The sequence below is a fragment of the Salvelinus namaycush genome, chromosome 34, assembly GCF_016432855.1.
Source record: "Salvelinus namaycush isolate Seneca chromosome 34, SaNama_1.0, whole genome shotgun sequence".
NCBI lineage: Eukaryota > Metazoa > Chordata > Actinopteri > Salmoniformes > Salmonidae > Salvelinus > Salvelinus namaycush.
Genome location: NC_052340.1, coordinates 25080835 through 25101166, shown reverse-complemented (window position 1 = coordinate 25101166; position 20332 = coordinate 25080835). Strand labels below are relative to the sequence as shown.

The following is a 20332-nucleotide window of genomic DNA, read 5'->3' as shown; positions in this document are numbered from 1 at the left end:
GTGTAAGGACAGGTTAGTGTAAATGAGAAAGTGTGTGTGTGTGTCCCTCTACATATTTATTTGTGTGTGTTTTCTGTCTGTGTTCATTGTGTTTCCTGGGTGCATGTTGGTGTGCGTGTCTTTGTGTGTGCGTGTGTGTGTCTGCTTTGCTGTGTCATCGCCCTCAGCACCCCTATCACCTCCCTCTAACCTGTAGGACGTGTCTGTGCGGAGCCAGAGAGGACAGCGGGACACTGGCGCTCCAGACGACGGACTGCAAGAGCCTACCCAACCTACAACACAGGCATGGGACAGTAACCAATAACCTGGAGCCTACAGTACAGCATACAGTATAGAGCTCATCTTTTCAGTCAACTTCAAGACTGGAGTGTTGCCGGTACTTGGAGTCTTCCTGTTTAGCATTGGGAGTAGCAGACAGTCAGTCCTAGCAGCCAGCAGTGGACAGCAGGCAGCCAGCGAGCAGAGGGAGCGAGAGAGCTGTGAATGTGTAACTGGGCCTGCCAGTCCCGGGGGAGAGCGGAGGAGTACTGTTACACTCCCTGAAAGACCTTATACATGTTTCATCTGCTCCTTGGAGAACAGACGCCCACTTTGTCGTCTCATCCATCTGTCTCTCCTGGCCCGAGACGCTGCTGCAAATCGCTTGTCTCGCCGTCGCCCGACGACCAGCAACAGCCACACATCTCCCCACAGCTGAGGACCAGGCCAGGCCCAGGGTATCTGAAGGGCTCACCTCCTCACCTGTAAGCTAACCTTGAAAACCAGTGGTGAGGAACCAGAAGAGTATATAAGGCTATATGAGAGATCAGTAAATGAGGACGACCCAGTATTTTTTGAGTGTCTCTGTGCTATTGGAGCATCTTGGCACCTGACTCTCAACAACCAGCTACCCCCTCAGCTTCCGCCAACTACAGATCCCAGCAAGCCTGCCAACTACTAAAACGGCGAGCCAGCCAGCACCTCTCCTCCAATATCCACTGTCCTAGTAGCAGTCTCTGAGTGTGATTGTGAGTCTGAGCCTCGACCATGAACGAGAACTTACGGCCCCCGTCGCTCCAGTTGAGTGTCCCCCGCGATGCCCCTGCCTACTCGGATGGTGGGAATGGTGGGGTCTCGGATGGTCCTGTGTGGTCAAGCTCGTCCACCCCAACACTACGACGCAAGCGCTTCAAGATGCGGCGCATGAAGAATGTGCCTAGCGAGAGAGAGAAGGAGAAAGACAGGGGCAGGCTGGTGAATGGGTGGCTAGTCTCTACCCGCTCCCACTCGGGCTCCAAGGAGTACCTGCAGCTGCCCTCCATCGAGATCACCCCATCCAGTGACGAGGATGGGGCCACCTGGTCTAACTGCTCTACGCCCAGCGCCTCACCCCGACGAAAGCGCTTCCTGCTCCGCAAGTGGCTGAGGGTGAGAGAGAAGAAGGAGCACGCCGGCAGCGAGAGCAGGTTGGTATGGAGTATTACCTCCCCCAAATGTAAACTTTTCTCCTTTCTTCCCTCCTGTTTCCCCCTTAAACCCTTCATGCTGCTTTGAGCCTGCTGTCACGGTCCACTAACGTTTTGGCCAGTACTAACACTAACAGAAAGAACCTTGTCAAGGTCCTTGTCATGTTAGAATGTCTCTTTTTTTTATTGAGCTGTAAGATTGAATATGAATCACAGGTTTATGATTGTGAGGCAGCAGCCTGCTGCCCATTGTATTCAACATTATATATATGTTTTACACACACCACGAGGCAGGAATAAAAGCTGTCAGTTATACAGTAGCGCCTTGATGCAGCATTCAAATGCACCATGAGCTAGAGGTAAGAAAATCATTCGGAAAATCCCTGCTGAACTGCACATAGATGTATTTAGAGAACATAGAGGCCTAGGATCAGTGGATTCATGCAGCCTAATGATTTGGTTACTGTGCATTACCATGTGAAAAGCCCCATGATCACTAGTTTCAAGTTATATTGTTACATGCACAGGATACAGCAGGTGTAAAACTGTATAGTGGAATGCTTAACCTCTGCGCTCTTTCCTAATATTCAACAATAGAAGTAGTAATATAGATAAGAAATAAAACACTTGAAATGCAAGACAACACAAAGAGGAAAAGAACAAGAATGCAGTCATATACAGGTCTTACCGTACACATAGATCAAATCAAATTTTATTGGTCACATACACATGGTTAGCAGATGTTAATGCGAGTGTAGCGAAATGCTTGTGCTTCTAGTTCCGACCATGCAGTAATATCTAACAAGTAATCTAACAATTTCCCAACAACTACCTTATACCCACAAGTGTAAAGGAATGAATAAGAATATGTACATATAAATATGTGGATGAGCGATGGCCGAACGGCATAGGCAAGATGCAGTAAATGGTATAGAGGACAGTATATACATATGAGATGAGTAATGTAGGGTATGTAAACATTATATAAAGTGGCATTGTTTAAAGTGACTAGTGATACATTTATTATGTCCAATTTTTTATTATTAATGTGGCTAGAGATTTGAGTCAGTATGTTTGCAGCAGCCACTCAGTGTTAGTGATGGCTGTTTAACAGTCTGATGGCCTTGAGATAGAAGCTGTTTTTCAGTTTCTCGTTCCCAGCTTTGATGCACCTGTACTGACCTCGCCTTCTGGATGATAGCGGGGTGAACAGCCAGTGGCTCGGGTGGTTGTTGTACTTGATGATCTTTTTGGCCTTCCTGTGACATCGGGTGGTGTAGGTGTCCTGGAGGGCAGGTAGTTTGCCCCCGGTGATGCATTGTGCAGACCTCACTACCCTCTGGAGAGCCTTGCGGTTGTGGGCGGAGCAGTTGCCGCATCAGGCGGTGAAACAGCCCGAAAGGATGCTCTCGATTGTGCATCTGTAAAAGTTTGTGAGTGTTTTTGGTGACAAGCCAAATTTCTTCAGCCTCCGGAGGTTGAAGAGGCACTGTTGTGTACGCCGAGGAACTTTAAACTTTCCACCTTCTCCACTACTGTCCCGTTGATGTGGATAGGGGGGTACTCCCTCTGCTGTTTCCTGAAGTCCATGATCATCTCCTTTTGTTTTGCTGACGTTGAGTGTGTGGTTGTTTTCCTGACACCACACTCCGAGGGCCCTCACCTCCTCCCTGTAGGCCATCTCGTCGTTGTTGGTAATCAAGCCTACCACTGTAGTGTCGTCTGCAAACTTGATGATTGAGTTGGAGGCGTGCATGGCCACGCAGTCATGGGTGAACAGGGAGTACAGGAGAGGGCTGAGAACGCACCCTTGTGGGGCCCCAGTGTTGAGGATCAGCGGGGTGGAGATGTTGTTTCCTGCCCTCACCACCTGGGGGCGGCCCGTCAGAAAGTCCAGGACCCAGTTGCACAGGGCGGGGTCGAGACCCAGGGTCTCGAGCTTAATGACGAGTTTGGAGGGTACTATGGTGTTAAATGCTGAGCTGTAATCGATGAACAGCATTCTTACATAGGTATTCCTCTTGTCCAGATGGTTTAGGGCAGTGTGCAGTGTGATTGCGTCGTCTGTGGACCTATTGTGGCAATAAGCAAATTGGAGTAGATAAGGTCTTACCGTATACACAGGTATTACCGTATACACAGGTCTTACCGTATACACAGGTATTACCGTATATACAGGTCTTACAGTATATACAGGTCAGTCCAGTGCCAGCACTGTTAATACAATGTGCAGGGATACTTGAGCGATTAAAGAAGGAATGTACATGTATAGTCCATCAATCAATCAATCAAGTTTATTTTATATAGCCCTTCGTACATCAGCTAATATCTCGAAGTGCTGTACAGAAACCCAGCCTAAAACCCCAAACAGCAAGCAATGCAGGTGTAGAAGCACGGTGGCTAGGAAAAACTCCCTAGTCCATTCGGAAAGTATTCAGACTCTTTGACTTTCTCCACGTTTTGTATACTTGCAGCCATATTTCCTCATCAATCTACACACAATACCCCATAATGACAAAGCAAAAACTGTTTTTGATTTTTTTTTTACAAATGTAAAAAAAGAAAATAAGGAAATATCTAATTTCCATAAGTATTCAGACCCTTTACTCAGTACTTTGTTGAAGCACCTTTGCCAGCAATTACAGCCTCGAGTCTTCTTGGGTATGACGCAACAAGCTTGGCACACCTGTATTTGGGGAGTTTTTCCCATCCTTCTCTGCAGACCCTCTCAAGCTCTGTCAGGTTGGATGGGGAGCGTCGCTGCACAGCTATTTTCAGGTCTCTCCAGAGATGTTTGATCGGGTTCAAGTCCGGGTTCTGGCTGGGCCGTTGTCCTGTTGGAAGGTGAACCGTCGCCCCAGTCTTTCCCTCGATCCTGATTAGTCTCCCAGTCCCAGCCACTGAAAAACATCCCCACAGTATGATGCTGCCACCACCATGCTTCACCGTAGGGATGATGTCCGGTTTCCTCTAGACATGACGCTTGGCATTCAGGCCAAAGAGTTCAATCTTGGTTTCATCAGACCAGAGAATCTTGTTTCTCATGGTCTGAGAGTCCTTTAGGTGCCTTTTGGCAAACTCCAAGCGGGCTGTGCTTTTTACTGAGGAGTGGCTTCCGTCTGGCCACTCTACCATAAAGGCCTGATTGGTGGAGTGCTGAAGAGATGGTTGTCCTTCTGGAAGATTCTCCCATCTCCACAGAGAAACTCTTTCAAAGTGACCATCATGTTCTTGGTCACCTCCCTGACCTAGGCCCTTCTCCCCCGATTGCTCAGTTTGGCCGGGGGGCCAGCTCTAGGAAGAGTCTTCGTGGTTCTTAACTTCTTCCAATTAAAGAATGCTAGAGACCATTGTCTTCTTGAGGACCTTCAATGCCGCAGAAATGTTTTGGTACCCTTCCCCAGATCTGTGCCTCGACATAATCCTGTCTCGGAGCCCTGTGAACAATTTCTTCGACCTCATGGCTTGGTTTTTGCTCTGATATGTACTGTTAACTGTGGGACGTTATAAACACAGGTGTGTGCCTTTCCAAATCAGTACGATACAGTACAGTACAGGAAAGAAAAGAAAAGAAAAGAAAAGTAGAGCAGGGTATAGGTCAGTACTATACAGTACATTACTGTACAGTAGATTACAGTTTTTTTAAGTACTGTAGAGTACACTATAATTTACTGTGTTGTACTGTACTGTATTGGTCTATAGTCTACTGTACTTTACTGTACTGCACTATAGTTTACTGTACTGAACTATACTGTGCTATACTGTGCTGTACTATGTTGTCCAAACTTGTCAAACATAAATGACTATGATGGGTACAGAATTGATCACAAGTCATTTTGATATCAATCATTTATTCTAATGAGCTCCAGCCCCAAACAAAACCAGTCTTCTTCTTTGGGAGCGGCAATCATTAGAATAATAGCCAGTTTAATTAGACAGATATATAAAAATGGTATCCACGAGTTCATCTGACTCTGGGGAAGTAGATAAATGGTCTCATTGCTAAAAATCTCAACATATTCCTTAAGCGTTAACGTCCCAATTTTGTAAAAATGTTTTGACTTTTAAACGTTCACACCCCTACAAAGGCAAAATGCAGAAACTACATAATTTGTTTTACTGCAAAATCTGACTTCTAAGTATTTTTTTGTCTTGGCAGACAGCAATTCCTGACACTCCATTACATATTCTGGCTTGTTCTTTTGTCAGGAAACTAAATACCACATTAATCAGATAATATACCTGGGCATTACAGATCAGACTTTTGATCAAATTCGTAGTTACTGCGTTTTGCCTTTGTAGGGCAGTGTGTGAATGTTTAAATGTTAAAACGTTTAAATGAAAATGGGAAGTTAATGTTGAAGGGATACTTCCTTTATCTACTTCCCCAGAGTCAGATGAATTTGTGCATACCATTTTTATATATCTGTCCAGTATGAAGGAAGTTATAGGTAGTTTCGCAAGACAAAGCTAACTAGCATTAGCGCAATGACTGAAAGTCTATGCTATCTGCTAGACGCTAGTTAGCAATTGCGCTAGTTCACAACATCTTCAAATTGCACGCAGAGACATAGAAGTGGTATCTACAAGTTTATCTGACTCTGGAGAAGTAGATAAAGGGCCTCATTGCCAAAATCCCGAAGTATCCCTTTAAGAAAAAATACTTAACCATGTATGTTTTTTTTCTTCCACAAAATTTAAATCACTGTGCAGGTATCACAAAACTACCACTAACAGGTCCAGATCATTATCATCATAAAAAATATATATAATCTTTAACTAATTCCTAACGCAACAATGCTGTAATGTTATTGATAGATATGCATCTTTAAAATGATTTGCCAAGGATATAAAGCGCTCCGCACGTGCCCAAGACAGGTCGCGGGAGACAATGCACGCAAATGGATTTTGAATTTTGGAATATATATACCTTTCAGATGAGACGTCGAGCGTGCATAATCTCGATGTTAATTTTGGCCAAAACACTGCAGACTCAAGTGATCACTATCGAACACAACAGAAAGTAGCCACTTGATAAAGGCCTTAGGGGCCAAGTGTTCGGTTTGAGATTCAGCCATTAACTGCAGTAGATAACTTCATTGCCCTCTATTGGTCATATTCAAAATACGCAATAGGAACGTATTCTGCATTGTGCACCTGGAATTTATGAATATTTCTTATTGTTTTAATGGAAAACCCTTAATAGCCAGTGTGTAGAGTTACACTCAAACACACGAAGGGGGATATTACATGTTCTACCTTTGTGTACCTATTCAGGATACATGACAATGAAGATAATGACAGGGGACCCATGGTGTCATAGTGTTACCATCATTCTGTTACCTGGTGTTAATCCACATCACTTACTGTAGTTAAATAACTAAAAGAGATTTTTTGCAAACTCAAGGTGTCATGTCATAGCTGACACCACATTCTTTCTGCAGGCATCTTTCAATCTTAATTCGGGAGCGGGTAGAGGCTTGAGTTTTTGGAAAACATGGTCACATAAAAAACTGAGGGAGATTTTAACCTCATTCTATTACCCAGCTTCACATCTACACTGTTTTTCAAGTAAATGTTTTTTTTGTAAAATTGACAATGGAATTTGTTAAAAGTAGTCCTTAACTTTGCAATCAATGGTTTTAGTTTGGCATACTTTTAAAGTGAAAAAAGTATCAGCGTCATTCTGTTACCATGGAATTGCCTTACTGTTTGGAGTCACGGTTTAAGAAGCAGAGAATTCCACAGCACACATGATCATCTATTCTCAACTTCTTTCCTGTCCAGTAGAAGAACCATTAGTTTCTCAATTTATTGACATGAGAAAAGAGCTAGTTGTAATTTGTTCTAATATGTACAGTATGTTGGACATACTGCTCTTTCATTGAAATTATGTGAGAACAACGTTGATTCAACCAGTGTGTGCACAGTGCGAGGTTTGCACCGGAGTAACACACAGCACACTAACATCAAGCGTTTATTTCACTGTTCACCTTTATCTGTTGTATACGAAGCATGTGACAAATGACATTTGATTTGATTTGTCAGCATATTACACAATAAGATGAGAACCTGCAGTGCAGACTGTATTCTTGTTATGTTAAGGGGAATGGAGAAGCTTCTAGTTCTGCTGGTATTTGTGTTCTCCCTCTCCCCTAGCAGGGAGCAGAGATGGTAGTAGCAGATGGTAGACATATAGAGGGTTATTATGCCATGTCTATGCCATTTGACTGAAAACATCCTATTTTACCGAGAGGCATGTGTGCATAACCCTATCAGCTCCCTAAGTTAGAAAAACTGTACCATTACCTTTTCAGACTAATCACAACTTTACCCCCCTCTAGGAGTGCAAAACCAGTTTGTTCACACTGTATTATCAGTCAATGGTTCACATACACATACAGTATTCCTTTCTGCTGCTGAATTGTCCTGTCTTGGCCTGTTTTGCTGTGAAATAAGTGATGTATGAAGACTGAAAAGACCAACAGTGGGCTTATGTTACAAAAACCACCACAACTCAATATTAATGATCCCATCATCAATTATTTATTTGGCAGTATTGCAGACCCAAGCTATTTCCATCATGTTGGGTAGAGGCGACACAGATAGCGAACATAACGAGATATTTACATATTTTTCTCCATCTCAACTCTTGTAGCCCTAAGGGAACCACTGCCTCTGACTGCCTCTGCAGCACACAGCCATGAATTAAGCATTCATAAAGGAAGCTGTGACCAATGACAGCACACTAATTTCAGGGCTGTGCCATTGATCCAGACTTAACCCACAGTGGATGTCTGTTTGTCATATGCTGTTCTGGCTCCAGCGTTCTCCTCCCACTCTTCATATTGCTATGATTTACAATGTAGTGCAATGGGGGCTGTCAGTGCCAGCAGGGGAGTGTGTAAGTGCATGGTCAGAGCAGCCTTGATGGGAACAAGGAACTGCTTCTTGCTCAGGTGATGTAGTGAGGAAGTTGGGGGATGGTCTGCTGGAAGCTACTGTATACATCCCCTGGCTGGCTCTCAGTTCCAATACCATGGCCATATTAGAGATTCTATGTGCAATTGCAACACCACAATAAATGTACTTTATACATTATTCACTCCCACAGTATGGTTCTGGAAATGGATGGTCTGTCATACTAGCCTTTGCACACCGATAAAGTATGGTTTCCAGGTTTCCTATTTTGCAGTGAGGTTCTGTCTGTAGCAAGCGTTAGGTGAAGCCATTGTAGTCACATCTGGTTCAAGGCCATTGTCAGTGTACTTGAAAGCAATGCAATAAGCATTCATTGTGTTGTAATTGTTCCTGTCACCACAACAAGCAGGGCATTGCCCTGAACTCAGTCATTTCAACAATGCGAAAAGTAAATCAGTTACAGAGGAAGTATTGTTTTATTGTTACATTCTTACTCAAGAGTGATTGTGTATATAAAAATGTGGCTATGAGCTATCTGTTTCACAAGGTAAATCTTGTAACCTGGAGGAATGGATGACTCTAGTTTCTACGGCTACAGGTAACTACAGCTTCAGTGCAAGCTCAAGTGCGACCTAGCTGTGTATTTAGTCAGTTAATGTATAAACATGGTACGATGACATTAATAGTTAAACTGGCTTGTGTGACTTATGTACCCCTCCGGACGTTCTTAGCACATTTTAGCAGGACTTCACAGAGAACACCCATCAAACATGCTGTGAGTACAGTACGCTAACTACTGATAATGCTATAAGTTGTACCATGGGAGAATACTGGGCCATGGTTTAGGCACTATTCCTTAGCAGTTAGCTGAATTCCTGTTCGACAATCCAAGACAGTGCACAACTATGTGTGCTTTGTCTGACTCGGAACAGTGTTTCAAATGAGCGTCTAGGCCTAATCATTGCCAAAGACGTGTTTGATAGGGTCTGAAGTTGTCTTAGATGTACTATTATCTGTCTAGAGTTTGAATTGTTTCAATGGCAAATGTATTCCAGTTTGTATGAAAATCCCACAGTGTGGATTGTCTATCATTCTCTCATACAGCAGTAAGATTGAAAGGGAGACAGTCGGACATAGCATGACACACTTTGTTCAGTCAGAGGTCAGATCTTTCCCGTCTCTGACACAAGGGACAACTCTGTTCGGAGAATATATTGGAATTGGGTCTTCATTTGTGTCTTACCAGATATCAAATCTGATCCATATCAAAACTGATCCATCTGTACTGTATGATATCCAATAAAGTATTTGTTACAGTTTTAGATAAGTCCTCTTGATAGTACCAGTCAAAAGTTTGGACACACCGACTCATTCAAGGGTTTTTCTTTATATTTACTATTTTCTACATTGTAGAATAATAGTGAAAACATCAAAACTATGAAATAGCACACATGGAATCATGTAGTAACCAAAAAAGTGTTTAAAAAAATCTACATATATTTTAGATTCTTCAATGTAGCCACCTTTGCCTTGATGACAGCTGTCACGACTCCCACCGAAGGTGGCCCCCCTGCCTGTTCGGGCGGTGCTCGGCGGTCATCGTCACCGGTCTACTAGCCGCCACCGATCCCTTTTTCCTTTTCTGTTTGTTTGGTCTTATTGGTTGCACCTGTCTCTTATTTTGTTTCTTGATTCATGTCTATTTAAGCCTGTTAGGCCCGCTTATGTTTGTGCGGGATTGTTTTCTGTTAGTCAGGGTGTGCGTGTTTGTGTTCCTGTCCGTTTGTGCCCTGTGTTGGGTTGGACTATTTTTCTGTCTATTTTTCGCCTATGGTTTTGGGCGTTCGTTTGGGAATCCAAATAAAGACAGTTTTCCCCAGTATCCTCTGCTCTCTGCAATTGACTCTGCACCCACCACTCCAGGCGATTGTGACAACAGCTTTGCACACTCTTGGCATTCTTTCAACCAGCTTCACCTGGAATGCTTTTCCAACAGTCTTGAAGGAGTTACCACAAATGCTGAGCACTTGTTGGCTGCTTTTCCTTCACTCTACAGTCCAACTCATCCCAAACGTTTGGGTTGAGTTGGGTAATTGTGGAGGCCAGGTCATCTGATGCAGCACTCCATCACTCTCCTTCTTGATCAAATAGCCCTTACACAGCCTGGAGGTCTGTTTTGGGTCATTGTCCTGTTGAAAACAAATGATAGTCCCACAAAGCGCAAACTAGATAGGATGGCGTATCCTATACAGAATGCTGTGGTAGCCATGCTGGAACTTCTTATGGCTGCAATCCCGGTAACGGGATGATATGACAACAGCCAGTGAAAGTGCAGGGCGCCAAATTCAAAACAACAGAAATCTCATAATTAAAATTCCTCAGACATACATGTTTCTTATACCATTTTAAAGCTTAATGCCTTTCACACCAAACCACAATAAGCACAGCCATTTTTCCAGCGAAAGATAGCAGTCACAAAAAGCAGAAATATAGCTAAAATTAATCACTAACCTTTGATGATCTTCATCAGATGACACTCATAGGACTTCATGTTACACAATACATGCATGTTTTGTTTGATAAAGTTCATATTTATATTAAAAAATCTGAGTTTACATTGGCGCGTTACATTCACTAGTTCCAAAAACATCCAGTGATAGTGCATAGCCACATCGTTTCAACAGAAATACTCATCATAAATGTGGATGATAATACAAGTTATACACATGGAATTATAGATATACCTCTCCTTAATGCAACCGCTGTGTCAGATTTCCAAAAAACTTTACGGAAAAAGCAAACCATGCAATAATCTGAGACGGAGCTCAGAACAATAGTAAAATTAGCCGCCATGTAGGAGTCAACAGAAACCAGAAAATACATGATAAATGTTTCCTTACCTTTGATGAACTTCATCAGAATGCAGTCCTAGGAATCCCAGGTCCACAATAAGTGCTTGATTTGTTCAATAATGTCTGTTATTTATGTCCAATTAGCTACTTTGGTTAGCGCGTTTGGTAAACAATTCCAAAGTCACAAAGCGCGTTCACTAAAACGTGACGAAATGTCCAAAAGTTCCGTAACAGTCAGTAGAAACATGTCAAACGATGTTTTGAATCAATCTTTAGAATGTTGTTAACATACATCTTGAATAACGTTCCAACCAGAGAATTACATTGACTTCAGATGAGCGATGGAACGGAGCTGCCTCTCACGTGAACGCGCGTGGTCAAAGCATGGTCACCTCATGGCAGTGGTTACTCATTCCTGTCTCCTTCGGCCCCCCTTCACAGTAGAGTCATCAGACAAAGTTCTATTGACTGTTGACATCTAGTGGAAGCCGTAGGAAGTGAAAACTCACCCATATCTCGCTGTAATTTCAATGGGAGCTTGGTTGAAAATCTACCAGCCTCAGAAAAAATCCAAACAGGAAGTGGAACTTCTCAGGTTTTTGCCTGCCATATGAGTTCTGTTATACTCAGACATAATTCAAACAGTTTTAGAAACTTCAGAGTGTTTTCTATCCAATACTAATATACTAATAATACTAATAATATGCATATATTAGCAACTATAACTGAGGAGCAGGCCGTTTACTCTGGGCACCTCTGTGCACCTTTCATCCAAGCTACTCAATACTGCCCCTGCAGCCATAAGAAGTTAAGTGTGCCTTGAATTCTATGTAAATTACAGACAGTGTCACCAGCAAAGCACCCCCACACCATCACACCACCTCCATGCTTCACGGTGGGAAATGCAGAGATCATCCGAGATCATCTGTTCACCTACTCTGCATCTCAGAAAGACACGGCGGTTGGAAGCCAAGATCTCAAATTTGGACTTATCAGACCAAAGGACAGATTTCCACCCGTCTAATGTCCATTGCTCGTGTTTTTTGGCCCAAGCAAGTTTCTTCTTCTTATTGGTGTCCTTTAGTAGTTGTTTCTTTGCAGCAATTTGACCATGAATTCACCTGATTCACGCAGTCTCCTCTGAACAGTTGATGTTGAGATGTGTATGTTACTTGAAGCATTTATTTGGGCTGCAATTTCTGAGGCTGGTAACTCTAATGAACTTATCCTCTGCAGCAGAGGTAACTCTGGGTCTTCCTTTCCTGCACTTGTTGGTTGAGCTGTTCTTGCCATAATATGGACTTGGTCTTTTACCAAATTGAGCCAATAAGTGTTGTGACAAGGTAGGGGTGGTATACAGAAGATAGCTCTAAGGCATTAAGGAAAGAAATTCCACACATTAACTTTTAACAAGGCACACCCTTTTATTGAAATGCATTCCAGGTGACTACCTCATGAAGCTGGTTGAGAGAATTCCAAGAGTTTGCACAAGAATATAAAATATATAACACTTTTTTGGTTACTACATGATTCCATACATGTTATTTCATAGTTTTGATGTCTTCACTATTATTCTACAATGTAGAAAATAGTAAAAATAAATATAAACCCTTGAATGAGTAGCTGTGTCCATACTTTTGACTGGTACTGTACATCAAACGTACCCATTGGTAAGTGCAAGTAACTTACTGTAGTTACATTGTAACTTATTGTTTCAGTTTAACAAGTAAAGGTTTGTGTTTAATCTCCATACTGCCATACGGCTATGTACACTGTATGTCAAGTTTATATTTAAGAAATAAGGCACGGGGGGTGTGGTATATGGCCAATATACCACAGCTGAAGGCTGTTCTTCGGTACGACGCAAAGCGGTGTGCCTGGATACAGCCTTTAGCCGTGGTATATTGGCCATATACCACAAACCCCCGAGGTGCCTTATTGCTATTATAAACTGGTTACCAACATAAATAGAACTGTAAAAGTACATGTTTTGTCATACCCGTGGTATACGGTCTGATATACCACAGCTGTCAGCCAATCAGCATTCAGGACTCAAACACCCAGTTTATATTATGGTGTGTATTTGGTGTAAATGTGATTCTTACCATCCCATCTCAGAGCCTGTAATAACTCCTCCAGTCTGGTCTTGTCTCTGTCTCCCAGTTCAGGAACAGGGCCAGCTTTATCTTGAGAATGTGTGTGTGGTAGTGTCTCAAGTGTTTTGATCAGATTGTGTGAGTGGAATGTTTGTGTTAGGGGAACCTGGAAGTGTTAGTTTAGTTTGGGGGGGGACATTGTATGAGTGGGGGGGGGGGGGGGGGGGCAGTGTGTGAGTATAGTGTGGGGGGGTCTGGCAGTGTGTGAGTATAGTATGTGTGTGGGAGGTCTGGCAGTTGTAGTCGCTTTAGCCCCTGTGGATTCTCTGTTGTGAGCAGATAAGACCTGGAATTATTTAGGGAATCAGGACAGTATCTTTCACCAGGCATTAGTGTCTCTGTCTGGACCGTGGATTTAAGTATTTCAGAGACAAAACATTTCGGCAAGATATTGGAGATTGAAGATAACAGTTAACAAGACTTGGAAAGTGTTGCTAATGCAATAGAAGAGATTAGAAATGCCTCCCAAATGCATTTTTAGAAGGGTTATTTCTGATATGGTTTGTTGAAGAGATTCCCAGGAGCAGATTATTATTTTTCTTTAGTGTACAGGTTTTCCTCAGCTTTCAACTAAGGAATGTGGTGAAGGAGAAATGTTAACCCTGCTCACGTTTTTTTGTAAGTGGCTATTTCTTGCGAATCAACCACTGTTGATACTTATACAGATAACATAATAGGAGATATGGTTGCCGAGGGGATGGTTGTCTCATAGTCTATTAAAGTCCTCCATTTTGTTTGGATTGCCTCTCAGAAACTCATCCTGAAAAGCAATTGCTTTGGAATTAATTCAAAGCCCGGAGAAAACACCATGACCACTACTCTGTATGCCTCTAAGTCTGATGTAATGCCAGTGCTCTTTAAACCTACAGTGTTTTGTTACATCTCCTACAGTAGCTATCATGTTCAAAGCACATATTGAACCAATTGTGTATGAGTTATGAATGATTTAGTGAGGCTTTATGCTACGTCAACTTTCATTGCTTGTGTTTTGAAAGAGGCATGCACAATGGTGTACACTCCATACACTAGTCTGACCATCACACACATTCAAACAAACTCAGAGCAGTGAGTTTACTAATAACCTACACCTGATTTATTGTAGAGCAGGTGCAATCCAGGCATTTCTGAATGTTTCACTAGGGTATACATCTCCCTCCAACCCTTAAAACAACATTAATAACTACCTGGAAAACTTAGGCAGAACTTCACTGTCTGGCATGCTAGTTGAGAAACCACAGACGCTAAGTTGACAGTGGGGAATATGACCAAAGCAACAACAAAAAAAGGCCCTCTCTAAAAACCTATGGCGTCATGGACACTCTCAAAACACGTAATGATTGACAGTATTTTACTGAAGCATTATTTGGCCTAGTCTGCAGTTTTAAACTGGCTCCTCAGAGGCAACGTGATGAGTAAAACAGATTTCATAGGTTCTGTTTTACTTTTGAATACCGTGAAGGAGACTGGAGGAAACATAGCTCTCAGTTTCTCTTTGGATAATTCTGAACATCTGTCTTATGCAAATCTATTATGTTTAAAGCTGCCCCTACTTTTCAAAGAGGAACTTTGACATCGTCTTTAACATGATCATGTATGATCATGTTAAAGACGATGTCAAAGTTCCTCTGAAAAGTGCTCATCCTTAGATATCAGACCATTTCTCCATGTCAGCTACCTACAGGTAATGCCAAAATAAAGGATACACTTGAGTAAATGAGGGATGCAAAGTATATTGAAAATAGGTGCTTCCACACAGGTGTGCTTCCTGAGTTAATTCATCAGTAAACATCCCATCATGCTTAGGGTCATGTATAAAAATGCCCAGTTGCCCGTTATTTTTAGCTACCATGGCTAGAAGAAGAGATCTCAGTGACTTTAAAAGAGGCGTCTCAAAGGAGCATAGGGTTTTTAAAGGGTGTGGGTGTGTGTGCGTGTGTGTGCGTCTCAGTCACCAGATCTCAACCCAATAAAACACTTCTGGTAGATTCTGGAGCGGCACCTGAAACAGCGTTTTCCACCACCGTCAACAAAACACAAAATTATAGAATTTATCGTGGAAGAATGGTGTTGCATGCTTCCAGTAGAGTAGCTGTTCTGGCAGCTCATGGTGGCCCAACACCCTATTAAGACACTTTATCTTGGTGGTTCCTTTATTTTGGCAGTTACCTGTCTATCTGGATGGACTTAAAATGCCTCTAACTGGGAATCAAATCAGTATACAGAGATAGAATGTGTTTAACGGGTATCCAAGCAGCACAGCAGGACGGGTGGGATTCTATTAAATGCCACAGTATACGGTTGGTGAACATCTCCACCACAGATCTTTACCTCTGTATCTCTGTATGACTCATGATCAGTGTTTGTGTGTGTCTTGTAGTGCTATCTAGTGGGTATAACTAAGAAGTACATCTATTGTAGTGTACTGATGTACATATTCTCAGGACACAGAATCACTGTAGCAGTGAAATGTTCTATGAATGCACCTGGAGTGGGTAGGGCCACATGGTATGTTTTCATAGGATTTATTCTGTGAGTGATTGTGTATTGGTGTATGACTGACATGTGTTCCTCTCTGTTGTGTTCTGTCACACAGCAGCCAGCAGAGCAGCCACGACGATGACTCCTCTCGCTTCCTGACTCCCTTCATCCGAGAGGAGAGGTAAATACAAGAAGATTCTGAATTTACTTGTATGTGTATTCTGTTGTTTGTATTCTACGTTTTGTATTTATTCAAAAGGGTTTAATTGTTTGTGTGGTTTGATGAAAGCAAGGGGAGAGCGCTGACTGTATGAATCAGGATGCTCAGGAAATGACTCTATTCTGTCTACTTATTATACTGCTGCTTTTTCACCACTAGATGGCAGTTGGTCCTCAGCCCTACTCTTTTTCACCACTAGATGACAATTTTTTAAATGTATATTTATTTAACCTTTATTTAACCAGGTAGGCAAGTTGAGAACAAGTTCTCGTTTACAATTGCGACCTGGCCAAGATAAAGCAAAGCAGTTCGACACATACAACAACACAGAGTTACACATGGAGTAAAACAAACATACAGTCAATAATACAGTAGAAAAATAAGTCTATATACAATGTGAGCAAATGAGGTGAGATAAGGGAGGTAAAGGCAAAAAAAAAGGCCATGGTGGCGAAGTAAATACAATATAGCAAGTAAAATACTGGAATGGTAGATTTGCAGTGGAAGAATGTGCAAAGTAGAGATAGAAATAATGGGGTGCAAAGGAGCAAAATAAATAAATAAATACAGTAGGGGGAGAGGTAGTTGTTTGGGCTAAATTATAGATGGGCTATGTACAGGTGCAGTAAACTGTGAGCTGCTCTGAAAGCTGGTGCTTAAAGCTAGTGAGGGAGATAAGTGTTTCCAGTTTCAGAGATTTTTGTAGTTCATTCCAGTCAGTGGCAGCAGAGAACTGGAAGGAGAGGCGGCCAAAGGAAGAATTGGTTTTGGGGGTGACCAGAGAGATATACCTGCTGGAGCGCGTGCTACAGGTAGGTGCTGCTATGGTGACCAGCGAGCTGAGATAAGGGGGGAACTTTACCTAGCAGGGTCTTGTAGATGACCTGGAGCCAGTGGGTTTGGCGACGAGTATGAAGCGAGGGCCAGCCAACAAGAGCGTACAGGTTGCAGTGGTGGGTAGTATATGGGGCTTTGGTGACAAAACGGATGGCACTGTGATAGACTGCATCCAATTTATTGAGTAGGGTATTGGAGGCTATTTTGTAAATGACATCGCCGAAGTCGAGGATCGGTAGGATGGTCAGTTTTACAAGGGTATGTTTGGCAGCATGAGTGAAGGATGCTTTGTTGCGAAATAGGAAGCCAATTCTAGATTTAACTTTGGATTGGAGATGTTTGATGTGAGTCTGGAAGGAGAGTTTACAGTCTAACCAGACACCTAGGTATTTGTAGTTGTCCACATATTCTAAGTCAGAACCGTCCAGAGTAGTGATGTTGGACGGGCGGGTAGGTGCAAGCAGCGATCGGTTGAAGAGCATGCATTTAATTGTACTTGTATTTAAGAGCAATTGGAGACCACGGAAGGGGAGTTGTATGGCATTGAAGCTCGTCTGGAGGGTTGTTAACACAGTGTCCAAAGAAGGGCCAGAAGTATACAGAATGGTGTCGTCTGCGTAGAGGTGGATCAGAGACTCACCAGCAGCAAGAGCGACATCATTGATGTATACAGAGAAGAGAGTCGGCCCAAGAATTGAACCCTGTGGCACCCCCATAGAGACTGCCAGTGGCCCGGACAACAGGCCCTCCGATTTGACACACTGAACTCTATCAGAGAAGTAGTTGGTGAACCAGGCGAGGCAATCATTTGAGAAACCAAGGCTATCGAGTCTGCCGATGAGGATGTGGTGATTGACAGAGTCGAAAGCCTTGGCCAGGTCAATGAATACGGCTGCACAGTATTGTTTCTTATCGATGGCGGTTAGGATATCATTTAGGACCTTGAGCGTGGCTGAGGTGCACCCATGACCAGCTCTGAAACCAGATTGCATAGCGGAGAAGGTATGGTGGGATTCGAAATGGTCGGTAATCTGTTTGTTGACTTGGCTTTCGAAGACCTTAGAAAGGCAGGGTAGGATAGATATAGGTCTGTAGCAGTTTAGGTCAAGAGTGTCCCCCCCTTTGAAGAAGGGGATGACTGCAGCTGCTTTCCAATCTTTGGGAATCTCAGACGACACGAAAGAGAGGTTGAACAGGCAAGTAATAGGGGTTGCAACAATTTCGGCAGATCATTTTAGAAAGAAAGGGTCCAGATTGTCTAGCCCCGCTGATTTGTAGGGGTCCAGATTTTGCAGCTCTTTCAGAACATCAGCTGACTGGATTTGGGAGAAGGAGAAATGGGGAAGGCTTGGGCGAGTTGCTGTGGGGGGTGCAGTGCTGTTGACCGGGGTAGGGATAGCCAGGTGGAAAGCATGGCCAGCTGTAGAAAAATGCTTATTGAAATTCTCAATTATAGTTTATTTATCGGTGGTGACAGTGTTTCCTGTCCTCAGCGCAGTGGGCAGCTAGGAGGAGGTGTTCTTATTCTCCATGGACTTTACAGTGTCACTTTACAGCTTGAAAAAGCTAGCCTTGGCATTTCTAACTGCCTGTGTATATTGGTTTCTAGCTTCCCTGAAAAGTTGCATATCACGGGGGCTATTCGATGCTAATGCAGAACGCCATAGGATGTTTTTGTGTTGGTTAACTTCTTATGGCTGCAGCCCGGCGTCGGTACACTTATGACAACAGCCACTTCAAGTGCAGGGCGCGAAATTCAAAAGATATTTTTTTTAAATATTTAACTTTCACACATTAACAAGTCCAATACAGCAAATGAAAGGTACACATCTTGTGAATCCAGCCAACATGTCCGATTTTTAAAATGTTTTACAGCGAAAACAGCACGTATATTTATGTTAGCTCACCACCAAATACAAAAAAGGACAGACATTTTTCACAGCACAGGTAGCATGCACAAAGCCAACCTAACTAACCAAGAACCAACCAAACTAACCAACAAACAACTTCATCAGATGACAGTCTTATAACATGTTATACAATAAATCTATGTTTTGTTCGAAAAATGTGCATATTTCAGGTATAAATCATAGTTTACATTGCAGCTACAATCAGAAATTGCACCGAAAGCAGCCATAATAATTACAGACACCAACGTCAAATACCTAATTACTCATCATAAAACATTTCTGAAAAATACATAGTGTACAGCAAATGAAAGACAGGCATCTTGTGATTCCAGCCAATATTTCCGATTTATTAAGTGTTTTACAGCGAAAACACAATATAGCGTTATATTAGCTTACCACAATAGCCAAAAATACAAGCCATTTCCCAGCAGTAAAAGTTAGCGATCGTGACAAACCAGTAAAAGATATATAATTTTTGACTAACCTTGATATTCTTCATCAGATGACAGTCCTATAACATCAGGTTATACATACACTTATGTTTTGTTCAAAAATGTGCATATTTAGAGCTGAAATCAGTGGTTATACAATGTGCTAACGTAGCTACTATTTCCCACAACGTCCGGATATTTTTCTGACACTTTTTCTGACACACATATTCTGACCAAATAGCTATTCATAAACATAACTAAAAAATACATGTTGTATAGGAAATGATAGATCCATTAGTTCTTAATGAAATCGCCGTGTTAGAATTCTAAAAAATAACTTCATTACGACATCCAGCTTCGGTATAGCTAGAGTACCCAAAACTTGGGCGCCGACGACTAGTTCACATCTACGACAGATATATGAAATAGCATCATAAAATGTTTCTTACTTTTGCTGATCTTCCATCAGAATGTTGGACAAGGGGTCCTTTGTCCAGAACAATCGTTGTTTGGATTTAGAACGTCCATTTTCCCTCTTGAATTAGCAAGCACACTAGCCAAGTGGCACGAATCTCTCCATCGTCAACAAAGTCAGAGAACGGAACACGGCAAAACTCCCGAAAAAATTTCAATAATCTGATTAAACTATATTGAAAAAACATACTTTACGATGATATGGTCACATGTATCAAATAAAATCAAAGCCGGAGATAGTAGTCGCCTATAACGGCAGCTAAACAGAAGGCAAATCCAGGTACCACCTCGCGCTCTCCAGAAAACCGGAAATGGGGGACACGTCATACAAAGAGCTTGTATTCCACTTCAGACCAAGATAAACACTAAATTTCTTCTCCCACCGCCTCTTGACATCCAGGGGAAGGTCTATGAAGTGCATGTATACTCATACGTATCATGCCCATTTATAGGCAGGAAGTAGAACAGAGCCTCGATTTCAGACTTTCCACTTCCTGGTCAGGAAGTTTGTGCCAAATGAGTTCTGTTTGACTCACAGATATAATTCAAACGGTTTTAGAAACTAGAGAGTGTTTTCTATCCAATAGTAATAATAATATGCATATTGT

The 20332-nt window shown here is 42.4% G+C and overlaps 1 protein-coding gene across 1 annotated transcript in view; it reads left to right on the top strand.

The window, feature by feature from the left end:
* Positions 1-1017: 1017 nt before the first annotated feature.
* The window catches only part of LOC120028998 (protein Aster-B-like), a gene marked incomplete at its 5' end in the record, with an annotated part of 99031 nt that continues 79716 nt past the window's right edge, over positions 1018-20332 (top strand). Inside the window, 2 exons of the mRNA XM_038974285.1 lie at positions 1018-1445; positions 15968-16033. Coding sequence (XP_038830213.1) covers positions 1018-1445; positions 15968-16033 — 494 coding nt within the window. The remainder of the gene's footprint in view (positions 1446-15967; positions 16034-20332) is intronic.